The sequence below is a fragment of the Equus quagga genome, chromosome 1 (assembly GCF_021613505.1).
Source record: "Equus quagga isolate Etosha38 chromosome 1, UCLA_HA_Equagga_1.0, whole genome shotgun sequence".
NCBI lineage: Eukaryota > Metazoa > Chordata > Mammalia > Perissodactyla > Equidae > Equus > Equus quagga.
In genome coordinates, this window is record NC_060267.1 from 58,696,540 (window position 1) to 58,708,619 (window position 12,080).

Sequence of the window (12,080 nt, forward strand, 5' to 3'; positions counted from 1 at the left end):
CCCATTTTCTAATGTTATCTTCATGACAGCCCTGTGAAGTACGCTGGGCAGATAGCCCTCATTTCATAGATGGGAAAATCAAAGTTACAGGGCCAGTCAAAAGTAGAATCAAGGTCTTCTGACTCCTTAACAAGTGCTCTTTCTGCCATGCTACTGAGTTGCAGAAGAGGGAGCAACTATTTAATATTTAATAGCACTTACCACTTAGGTGAATGGTTGAAACTGATTGGCCCAGTATGCTCCACAATTGGCTGAGTCTGGGCCCCCCTGCTTTTTGTCCACAGAGCCATGGGGGTGTTGATGTCCAAGCGGCAGACAGTGGAGCAGGTGCAGAAGGTGAGCCTGGCTGTGTCTGCCTTCAAGGATGGGCTGCGAGACAGGTCTTCTATCCGACACACAGGTGAGCTTCCAGGGTCCCGCTGTGGCACTGTAGAGGGCTCCGTCCAGGAGGTACAGGAGGAGAAAGAAGCAGAGGCAAGCACCCCAGTGCTCCAAGAAGAGAGCAGTGTCAACCGTGCTGCCTGGGAGAGGCTCCGAGATGGGCGTGGAGTGGAGCCTGAGGAGTTTGACAGGACCAGTCGTTTCACACCCCCTGCCTTCATCCGCCCCACCCGGAAGCTGGATGATGACAAGCCTCCAGAGATCCACTTGGAGCCCAGAGAGCCTGTGAGTGTCCAGTTAGGGCAGAATCCTCAAGTCTTAGACGTTATGATCAGGGAGCAGAACAGGGAGTTCTGGGTATTGTTGAAGTGAGACTCAAAATCAGAAAGATGGAACTGAGTCCAGAACAATCTTTGAATTTGAATTACTTTTTTTTAATGATTAGCACCTGAGCTAACAACTGTTGCCAATCTTTTTTTTTCCTGCTTTTTCTCCCCAAATCCCCCCAGTACATAGTTGCATATTTTTAATTGTGGGTCCTTCTGCTTGTGGCACGTGGGATGCCACCTCACTGTGGCCTGACGAGCAGTACCACAACCGCACCCAAGATCCGAACAAGCAAAACCCTGGGCTGCCGAAGCCAAAGTGGAGCGCGTGAACTTAACCACTCGGCCATGGGGCCGGCCCCATCCTGGATTAGTCTTAGTGAAAGACTTGAGGCAGTGGGTGATAGGGAATGACACCAGGGCGGGTCTTCTGCCAACCCACCCACACAGGGGATAGTACTGCCCCTGTAGGAGGCATTTGGAAATTTGAAGGGGCATGGAGTTAGTGAAGGTCACAATAACCAGGAGTTGCTACTGGTATTTGGTGCCAAGAAAACCAGGGATGCTAAATGTCCTTCAGGGTATGGAACGGTCTCTCACAACAGATTATTCTTTCCAAAAAGGCTAGTAGCATCCCTGTTCAAAAACATGGTCACAGAGGCCTGAGCAGCTGGAAGAGCGTACTGGTTCTTGTCCTCCAGAGAGAAAGCTCTATTGCCTTAACACTGGCTTCAATTGGAGCTCTTCCTCTAGGCTGCTCCAGGGAGATCCAGGCCTATGCTGGTAGCTCTGTACTCAGTGGCCATAGGATCTTGCTGCCCGTGCTTACACATCCCTGTTCGTTCCTGCCATCTTTCCCCAGGTTGTCAACGATGAGATGTGTGATGTCTGTGAGGTCTGGACGGCCGAGAGCCTCTTCCCATGCAGGGTCTGCACCAGGGTTTTCCACGATGGCTGCCTGCGCCGCATGGGCTACATCCAGGGAGACAGTGCAGCAGAGGTGACCGAGATGGCCCACACGGAAACAGGCTGGAGCTGCCACTACTGTGTGAGCCTGCACTGCAGGGATGGCGGGCTGCTGCACCATGGGGGACTTGGTGCCTTTCCTGGAGGCCCAATTGTAGAACACTGGTTTCTGGGCAGTGACCTAAAGAGTTTTCCAGTAGTAGATACAAGTCCTAGGGCTAGGACAGGCTTTCTCTATCTCAGTACTATTGACATTTGGGGCACAATAATTCTTTGTTATGGGGGCTGTATGCATTGTAGGATGTTTAGCAGTATCCCTGGCCTTTTCCCTACTAGATGCCAGTAGCACCCTTCCCTGGTTGTGACAACCAAAAATGTCTCCAGACACAGCCAAATGTGTCCTAGGGGAGCAAAGTCATCCCCAGTTGAGAACCACTGAGCTAGAGGACTGAATGGATAAGATGAGGCCAATTATTCAAAAGTAATTCTGCTTGGAGCAGTGCTTTCTCTAATAATTAGTATCTAGTCGTCATTCATTGTACTCATCTGAAAAACCAATCTGACATCCTAATCAGCTTGCTTCCAACAGGGGTAGATTCTGTCACAGGAAAACTGCTTGGTCCTGACATCCTCACTGGGCCTACCACCTGACTCTTAGGAGCATTTGTTTTTCATCTCTGAAGTGATGACTTTGTGAATTAAATAGAGGTCAGTTGATTCAGAACTTTGCAAATTATATATAAATGCCTTCCAATTTTTTTTTTAAGTTTGGCGCCTGAGCTAACAGCTGTTGCCAATCTTCTTTTTTTTTTCTCCCCAAAGCCACCCAGTACATAGTTGTGTATTCTAGTGGTAAGTGCCTCTGGTTGTGCTGTGTGGGACACCACAGCATGGCCTGAGGAATGGTGCCATGTCTGCACCCAGGATCCGAACCAGCGAAGCCCTGGGCCACCAAAGCGGAGTGCACAAACTTAACCACTGGCCACGGGGCCAGCCTCCAAAATGCCTTCCAACTTTTAGTAGAAGACAGAAAGCCAGATTCATGTCCATTTCTCAGCGTTCCTGAATAGAGTTCAAGTCTTGCTTTATTGATCTGTTGTCCTGCAAATATCTTCATTATTCACTGATTTCAGACTAAAGAGCATCTGCTGATCCCCTCGTCTTCCTACTGCCTAGAAGAAAGCAAAGATATGCCACTTTCTAACAAATAACACTTTATCTATGGCTTGTCCATAAGAAGAAGTAGAGAACAGTTATTTCTAGCCACTTAAACACCATTTCCCCAGCTAGAGTATGCCACAACACACCCTGCTCTCCAGAGCTTCTTCTCTGGTCACCACCCCTCCAAATGCCAGCCTTTTCATTTACAGCAACTCTGCTTTGCAGTGTTGTGCTTTACAGTGTTCTGCTGATGTGGGAGTGGGTTGAAGGTGTCTCCTTCTTAACCCCCAGGAATACACAGCTCCCTTCTTGGCTTTCTGTCACAGTCCTACCATCTTTAACACCACTCTGTACCTGATATTTTACAAAGGCTTCTTCTAAGCTCCTCCCCTTTCTTTCCTTCCCTTCACAGCCAGGTTTCTTGAAAGGACTTCATCATCTCCTTGTGGCTTCTCAACCCCCTGTAATTTGACATCTGCATCCATCCTTCTGCTAAACTGGCTCTTCCTAAGGTCACCAGTGACTTAATTGTCAAGTTCTGTGACCTTTTCTCAGGCATCTTCTTACTTGACCTCTCTGATGTATTTGGCAATTACTTATTGCCCCCTTGTTTTTTTTTAAAGCTTGAGTATTTTTATGAGAATTATTACACAAAATATGGAAACTATAGAAAATAGAAAAATCAATAAATCCCTCTCATACGTGCATAATCACTATTAACATTACTTCCTACATTGTGCAATTCTCTTTTCTTAACTTCCAGACCTTTCTACTGATTCTCTTTCTACTGCCCTCTCTGATTTTTCTTTCTAAGCGCTCTTACTTTGTTGTCCCAGTCCTAAATGCTGGTGTTTTTCAGGGTTCTCTTATTAATGCTCTTCTTTTCTCACTGTACACGCTCTCTCTGGGTAATTTCATCCACTCCAGTGGCTACAGCCACCAAATAAATACTAATGACTCTCAGTTCTGTGTGTCCAGCCCTAAATTTCCTCTGTCTCTTGGACTTATATCCATCTTGATGTCTCACAGGTACTTCACACTCAGCATGCCCCAGAATGAACTCATCTTTCTCCCAAAATCTGTTCTCCCTCCATTCCTTATCTCTGTGAATAGTAATACCACCCCTGCCCCCCCAGTTACCAATCCCAATTTCTCTCCCTCATCCCTCACATCCAGTAAGTCAACAGATCCTATTGATTCTACCTCCTAATATCTCAAATCTCTCCCCTCATCGCCACTCATGTCTTAGTATAGCCACTCATCTTTTCTTACTAGTACTATGCAATAACCATCTAACTGCTCTCCATGCCTCCAGGCTCTGCCTCTCTAATCCCTTCTCTGACTATGGCACTCTGCACTTAAAACCCTTCAGTGACTCCCCCTTGCCCTCAGAATAAAGCCCAATTTGAGGGGTTCAATAAAGGGCATTTGAGGCCTTCACACTCATGATTCTGCCTACCTCCCTGCCTTGTCTTATCATTCCTTCCTACCCTCCCCCACACATACTCTACACTCCAGCCACACTGAACATCTCACAGTGTTACGCACTGTTGTGCCCAGCATATACTAGATCCTTAATAAGTATTTATTGAAAGAATACTTTGAGTTCTTTATGAAATCCACAAATTAATATTCATGAAATGTCTGCTCTTGTTTTTTGCTGGTATTTTAGGGGAAAAAATAATCTACTAGAAAGAATCTTTGACAGTTTAAAGACTGTAAATTAATGTTAACAAAATAACATCTCAGTCCTCTTTTGGAATTAAAACTTTTATGGCACCACAAAAAACTCATTTGGTTTTAGGAATTTTGTCATGATGGCATCTCTTTCAGAACCATTCTGGAGTTATTTAAAATGATACAACGCACTAGGAGCAGAGTTAGAATTAAATCTTTTTTTTTAACTAAAATACTCTTTGAGCCCAGTCTAACACAGGAGCCAAATATGTAGAATGGATAAAGATGGAGCCGCTCTGGTTGATAGAGTTAGGGATTCACAACCCCGCCTGCTTACCAGCCCCCTTCTCCGTTGCAGCAGCTTCCTAGGGCATTTCCAGGGAATCCCCAGGGTATCTCAGAGAATAATTTATAAACCACTACTTTAGTAAAAGGGATTCAGACCTGGAGTAAAGATACCTGGGTTCTGGGGAAAATTCTGCCCCAGAGTTGGGCAACTCTGAGCAAGTCCTTTCACCTTTCTGGGGCCTCAGTCTCCTTGATTGTGAATGAGAGTCTGGGATTAGGTGATCCTAGAATTGCCTTTCAGTTGAAATACCATTTCCATCCCTCTTGATCCTTGGCCTTTCTTTCCAGCTGGCCTATATGGCCACTGACTCAGCTCTTCCTTACTTTCAGGACAACCTCAACTTGCTGCTAACTGACGAGGAAATGTATAGCCTCACAGAGACCTTTCAGCAGTGTAAAGTCATCCCTGGTAAGGCTGGACTCAGAGGGGCCAGGCAGATTTCTCCTTCATACTGTCTAAGATGAACCATGGAAGGAGTATTCTGGAATTTGGGGTGTAGGCAATAAATGGGTCCCTGTTCCCAAGCTGTTGGCCAGCAGGGGCATCCACCCCCAGCCACAGCCTGAGTTATTCTGGCTACAAGAGACAAAGACTCACCAAGAGCTGAGGATGTAGGGGCTCTGAAGGGTATCCTAGAGGTGAGTTGGAGGTACCCCTGAGGCTGAGGAAAGGGTGGGCATGGCTAGCATGGGGCGCCTCCCCACAGATTGCTCCCTGACCCTGGAGGACTTTCTGCGCTATCACCACCAAGCAGCGAAGCGGGGGGACAGTGACCGGGCTCTGAGCGAGGAGCAAGAGGAGCAGGCAGCCCGCCAGTTTGCAGCCCTGGACCCTGAACATCGAGGACACATAGAGTGGCCTGACTTCTTGTCCCATGAGTCCCTCCTACTTCTGCAGCAGTTGCGTCCCCAGGTAAGGGCCATCTGGGGTGAATGTCCATGGGATAATGGGTGGCACAGACCTGGGAAGCATGCCAGGTAGGTTGGGGAAGCACTGGGTACTATCTCAGCAGGGACCAGTACCAGGACAGGGCTCAGGTTCTGTCCAGTGACAGGTGATCCAGTGCAGAGGCTGGGAGAGTGCCCAGGGAAGATTGATTTGCACTGGACCCCACTGCAAATGTTAGTGCTACCAGAAAGGCTCTGGGCGGCTTCAAAGGGAGGTTGCAGAGGTGGTAATGGAGGTCAGATTCTATTGGCTTGACAGTTTACAAAATATTTTAACCTTCAAGATCTTAGCTTGTTTCTTCTTCTCCAGAACTCTCTGTTAAGGCTTCTGACAGTCAAGGAGCGGGAGCGAGCCCGAGCCACCTTCCTAGCACGCAGCAGCGGGGGCACTGTCAGTGAGGCTGAGTGCCGCCGCGCCCAGCACTCTTGGTTCTGCAAACGCCTTGCAGAGGCTCCTTCCTGCAGTGTCAGGTCTGCTCCCTGCCAATCCCTGCCCCAACTCACGTACCCTCCTCCTCCCATGCCAAATAGCCCTTGATATAAAAGGTACGTCCCTGTTTCTCCTGCCAACAGCCAGGAGAGGATCCTCGTTTGTGACTCCTATTGGCCAAGGCATAGGGCGGCCTCTACTCCAAACTGTCGCTCCACGTCAGAAGGCCTGGACATGCACCTCCAGAGCCATGGGTTCACCAGAGTTTGGGGAGACCAGGCCTTTCACCATCCCACTCCTAACCACATGTCCTTGTGCCCAACAGCATCAGTCATGTGGGTCCCATAGCAGACAGCAGCCCAACCAGGAGCAGCAGCAAGAGTCAGGACAAGGTCCTCCTGCCCACAGACCATGAGTCCAGGTGAGTGGGACCTCCTCACCTGCTGTCTGCACCCACAAATCCTCAACACACACAAGTAAGAGGAGAGCATTACCCACTGCCACCTCAAAACAGCAAGTGCCCACCCCAGAAACCAGCCTCCAAGAATGCATGTTTGACTCCAGATCCATAGGGTCAGCCTGCTGGTCTGTGAGCTTGGAAGCACAGTCAGATAGAACCATGTCAAGCACAAGCCAGGGCTTCCCTGAGTTTTGCCCAGCTCAAGCCATGCTGCCCCTGGGACCAGGCCTCATGAGCCTCCTGGCTCTGCAACCAGCCTCATAAACCTGTTCTTTGCTTCCCCTCCAGATTTGTGGACTGGCCTACCTTTCTGCAGGAGAATGTCGTCTACATCTTGGCTGCTCGCCCCAACAGCGCAGCCATTCATCTGAAACCCCCAGGATAGCATGGAGCAAGAAGCTCAGTTTGGGGACAGTGGCGTTCTCTCCCTCCTTTCCTTTCCCCCTTTCCCTGACCACCTTCTGGTACTGAAACTTAAGGGGATGGAGCACTGCCTGCATCTCAGTTTGTCACTAAGCTTTATGGCACTGAAATCACCATTCCACTCACAACAGAGGTAGTAAATGCACTGCCACAGGGAGAAGCCCTGCTGAGTGCTGTGGCAGCATCCACTTCCTGGACCACCCCACTGCCCTCGCATCACAGACTGAACCTGCCACTGTACACATATATGCGTGCACGCACACGTACACACATGCCTAACTGTCCATACCTTCAGTGGCCTGGTTCTTTTTGGTTGAAAAAGGACCACAGTTCCTTTGTGAAGCCCCTGGTATAAATAAGGGGTCTCTACTTACCCCTTTTATTAGCCAGTTCTGATTTCTAATAGATAAGTCTCTGGCCAGGTGATTCTTAAGGGGGCATGTCAGACTCACATGTTCTCATCTACTGAAAACCCCTCCTGTGGTGAGCTGCTGTTCTGGTGGGTGTATGCTGTGTCCTTAGCTCTGTTGGGGTGGGAAAATGGTTGAAAACTACCAGCGCACTTCAGTCCTTTTTTTTTAAAAGATTGGCACCTGAGCTAACAACTATTGCCAATCTTTTTTTTTTCCTGAGGGACGCCATCAGTGTGGCCTGATGAGCAGTGCCATGTCCACACCCAGGACCTGAACCGGCGAAGCCCTGGGCTGCCGAAGCAGAGCGTGCAAACTTAACCACTTGGCCATGGGGCCGGCCCCACAGTCCATTACTTAAATTGCAATTCCTGGTGACAGAGAAGGCAACTAGTCTGTGGAGTCCTAATCAGAACAGGGAGAGGCAGCCTCCCCCAGGGACCCAGCATTCTAGGAACCTCTCAGCCAGGTTATTTAACTCCAGATGTCTTTAGCAGAACAGTCACAAACCAAGGTGAGCCATCCTGGCCCCTGTTTTTCAGATGGGAGTTCATGGCCCAGAGCCCAGGGGGCCTGAATGGAACAAGTATGACAGGAGCCACAGCCCTCTGTGTTAGATGCTTCACCTAAGTCAGCTACCACAGAGACCCCAAGCCTGAGCTCCAACAAGGACAAGGTCTGGATGGAAGAGGGGAGGAGACAGCTCATGTTTTTCCATCCTTCCAGCTCAAGTCAACCACAGCCAGAAAAGTGTGCTGTTGTATGGAGAGCAGAGCCAGCCTCTTCCACGGCCCAAGAAAGAGCAGCTCCACAGAAGCCCTGAGCAGGGACTCCTTTCAGCCACCCTGACAATGAGGATAAGAGGCTGGAGCTAAGAAGAGGCTTTGCATCTCTCTTGAGCAGAGAAAGTCTCAGCAAAACCTCAGGGAAGGAGGAGGCTTTCCCTTCTCCCTGTCACTGAGATATGGCCTGAGTTGCTGCTGCTCTCCACTGCTCACTACATGTCCTTCCCCACCAGCCTAGGGCCTGGGCCTGGCATGAGAGGACTTAGGGGGCAGGCAGAGGCCACCAAGCCAGACCTCCAAGCCCCAGCTGTCCTTCCTAAGTTCTCATCAAGTTCTCAAGTCAGTGCATGTTGTGGGCCAGCCCTGGCCCTGGGGGTCAGGTTTCTGTTTCCAACCTGATGACTTAGGTTTAGCCAGATCTGACTGCCAAGAGTTATTTGACAGGGTTGGCTCAGTCACGCAGAAGCTAACATATCCCTATTGCCCAAGGCACTTGTACTAAATTGGATGCTTGCAGAAGCAGCAGCATAGTGCTCAGTGTTGAGATGCTCAGAGGAAAGAGGGCAGCTGCTACCAGGGGCATGGTAAAAGCACTATATGGTCTCATCCTGCAGAAACTGCCCAACCTAGAAACAGAGTGAGAAGCTTCTGGGGTTGGATTATTTAGGACTGAAATGAAGCAGACAAGGTGAATCTGGGTTCATGTATATGGCCCTGAACATTTCAAAACCCACAGCTTTTTGTAAATACTACTTGGCTGTACTCCCAAGACTGATCAGTAGACCAGGCCATTATTCAGTCCAACCAAAAAAAAAAAAGGAGAAAGCACGTGGCTCAGGCCCAAGGACTGTGTCTGAGGCAGCGGGGCCTGGGACTGTGCGCTGAGAAGATTAAAGCACAGTAGCACAGGGGCTGTTGCCTACTCTCCTGGCAAATCGCCTTCTATGCCCATGGCCTTGGGCTGTTTGATCTCATAAACTGGGCATTTTCAGTAGAGACAAGCTCTGTACTTTGACAGCTGAACATCTTTTTTTCTCCTGCGTTGTCATTAGTCACAGGGACTGGGAGTTCACCTTATTCCCTGATCCTTCACAGATCAAGGTGATGCCTACCTCTCTGGAGCTGCAGCTTCTAGCTTTCTGTGAGTAAGAGAAAGACCATGAGCCAGGTCAGGCCAGCTATATCCCAGGGCCTGGCAAAGCAGGCCCCAGAGTTCTTCCACAACAGGATCAGGCCTACTTGGGATTACCCCTCTCCCTATTCCACGACAGCAAGCTTCCTTGGTTGGGGCGTGCTTCAGAGGGCCCAGGGGACACTGCTCCCAGGAAAGGGTAGCATTCCCAGTCCACCAGAGTTCTAGGAAGCAGAAAAGCACAGCGAAGCAACCAGCCTCTTCTCTGTAGGCATCTAGCTTTTTACCAAAGGAGAGTCTCCATTGTTCCACCAGTCAAGAGTTACAGAAGCCCCTCCCCAGCCCCTTGTCCAGGCTTTTCCTTTGCAGTGTCCTCATTCCTGGAGCCCCTTTGCAGTATGTGTGGAGACATTCAAACTTTTATAAACCTACTGAAGCCTGTTCCCTTTCTTTCTCAAGCTCTTCCATCACTGTGACTGTCTGAAATTATGCCAAGTGCAAAAATTAGTGTCTGGCTCTGATAAGGATATGAGAAAACGTTTCAGTCTTTTTTTCTTGGCTGCCCAAAATTGAGATCAATGCTTTTCCCCAGTACTACCCACCCCACCTCCCAGCCAAGGGAGGCTGGAGTTACATATGTGCTTCTCTGAAGACCACATGCCCTAAGCCTGTTTTTCACCCAGCAGTCCCCTTCCCTATGCTCAGATTTAAAGACAGGGCATCTGGATGACACAGTGGAGCTGCAGAGACGGAGGGTCAGCTGAGGCAGCGGCTATGGCCGTGTAACTTCTGCAGGTCTGCTGCATGACTTCCTCTCCCACAACCAGCCTTCCCCAACAGATGCAGGCTCTGCACTTTTGAGCACTCGCCCCTTTGGATCCCAGTGATGGAGTGGTTCCCTTGTGCCTAGGTATTGACCTATTCTCAAGTGCTCCTCTTCCTTTGAGGACAGCCATGGCCGAAGCCATGAGCACAATGCTTCTTCCTGCCCTCAGCCCGAGTAACTGGGGCTGCAGGACAGACACTGGCCTTTCTTGCCCTGGTGCTCTCTAGGGAATGTCACCCTGGCCTTTTCGAGTGGCTACATCTGGGGCTCCCCTCATTCCTATCCAATATGGGAAGTGCAAAATCAAACTGCCTGGGAAGAGGGCCCCTCACTGGGGGGTGAGCCCAGGATTGTGCATAGGCCTCTTAGCCCAAAGCACAACCTCAACCGTTGACTGTTGCAGGTCTCATGGCTTCAGTAAGAGTAGTGCCAGAAAGCCCTAAAGCCAAGAGGGAAGCTGGGCAGAAGCTGTCTGACAGGGCCCCAGGGCAGCCAGGACCACCAGAGAGTCCAAAGTAACCTCCAGGCAGGATTGGTAGCAGGCTGTAGTGATCCTCCAAACCAGCAGAGTAAAGGCAGATGTATACTTGGCACTAAAAGGCAGAATGACCTTAATGCCAGAATTTCAGGACATCCTGGCAGCAACTGTAACCATAACCCCTTTTATTCCTCTATTTACAGTGGAATAAAATTGCTACTTTCTCCATGCCACTTAGTTAGAATTTGCCCAGGATGTCTCTCTGGGGCCCTGGTTGCAGCCCAGACAACAGAGATCTTCTTGAGCGGAGAATGTTAATGCTTGATGCCCATTCCCAACAGCTCAGTCCTGGAGTTGCATAGAACTGGACAGTTTCCCTGCTGTTGCTTTCCTGCTACCACTGCTTTTGACAAACTTGAAAGAAACAGGTTATGGAATTTCCACTAGACCCAACTAGCATCAAGGAAAACCTTCCCTCTTGGCCACATGCCCCAGTGATCCAAGTTACAGAGAAGGTGTCAGATCTGGTCTGGGCCAGCGCCTAGAAACCCAATTACATTCCAGTTTGAATAGCATGGGTTGGCATGACCACAGATAAGAGCATCAGGGTATAAGTAGCAAGGCCTTTCCATATCCATGGTAAACAAAGACCTCCAAGCTTAGCCTCCTTTAACAGACGGCCTAAGATCTGTCTCCTAGCCCAAAACAGGTTTGGGGGAAGCCTGAGAGCACTCAAGTAACAGTAGAGGGTCCAGTGCCGTCTAGTCCCTCCTGCCCTTCCTATGTGCTTTTCTGCAGAAGGTAACTTGACAGTAAGCTGAGGGGAACATCCCCAAGCCCTGTCTTCCCATCACTACAGCTGCATGTTCCTCCCCGTGGCTCAGCCTTCACTCCAGAAGGCGCTGGGTACAGTGGAAATCATAATAAACAGATTGTGATGTTACTTCAACTGCCTGTTTCCTGTTGTTTGGGGCACCTGCTGAGTTTCTGTGTGGTTTCCTATCATTGGCCAATTCCTGAGTCTGAGTCTAAGACAAGAGAATTTGACCTCCAGGAAGAATACTTTGGCTCTCTTTCTAGAGCTTTCCTAGTGCTAACCTTCCCAAGAATCAAGCAATGGGTGGGGGTTGGAGGAGGCAGGGGCTCCACCACAGCATAGAGGGGAAATGGGGGCACTGAAGAGAGGAGCCAGAATTTTTGAAGAAACTGAGGAAGAAGTAAGGCTTCCAAGCCTGTCTGCTATGGATTGCCCCCTCTCTCCACCAAGGGCCTGTTTCAGACACTTTTCCCAGTTCCTGCTGAGCTACAAAGTAGGGAAGCTAATGGGCT

At 49.5% G+C, this 12,080-nt stretch overlaps 1 protein-coding gene across 2 annotated transcripts; it reads left to right on the forward strand.

Moving 5' to 3' along the window:
- Positions 1-288: 288 nt before the first annotated feature.
- PHF24 (PHD finger protein 24) lies at positions 289-11,700 on the forward strand. 2 transcript variants are annotated; one of them, XM_046640841.1, is made up of 7 exons: positions 289-666; positions 1,570-1,755; positions 5,190-5,268; positions 5,567-5,772; positions 6,118-6,278; positions 6,563-6,658; positions 6,986-11,700. In XM_046640841.1, exons 1-7 carry the CDS (start codon positions 289-291, stop codon positions 7,080-7,082), a joined length of 1,203 nt encoding a protein of 400 aa, XP_046496797.1. In that variant the 3' UTR covers positions 7,083-11,700. The 2 variants fall into 2 exon arrangements, with proteins under 2 accessions (XP_046496797.1, XP_046496805.1); XM_046640849.1 differs by having other exon boundaries at positions 290-666; positions 1,570-1,707.
- Positions 11,701-12,080: the final 380 nt, after the last annotated feature.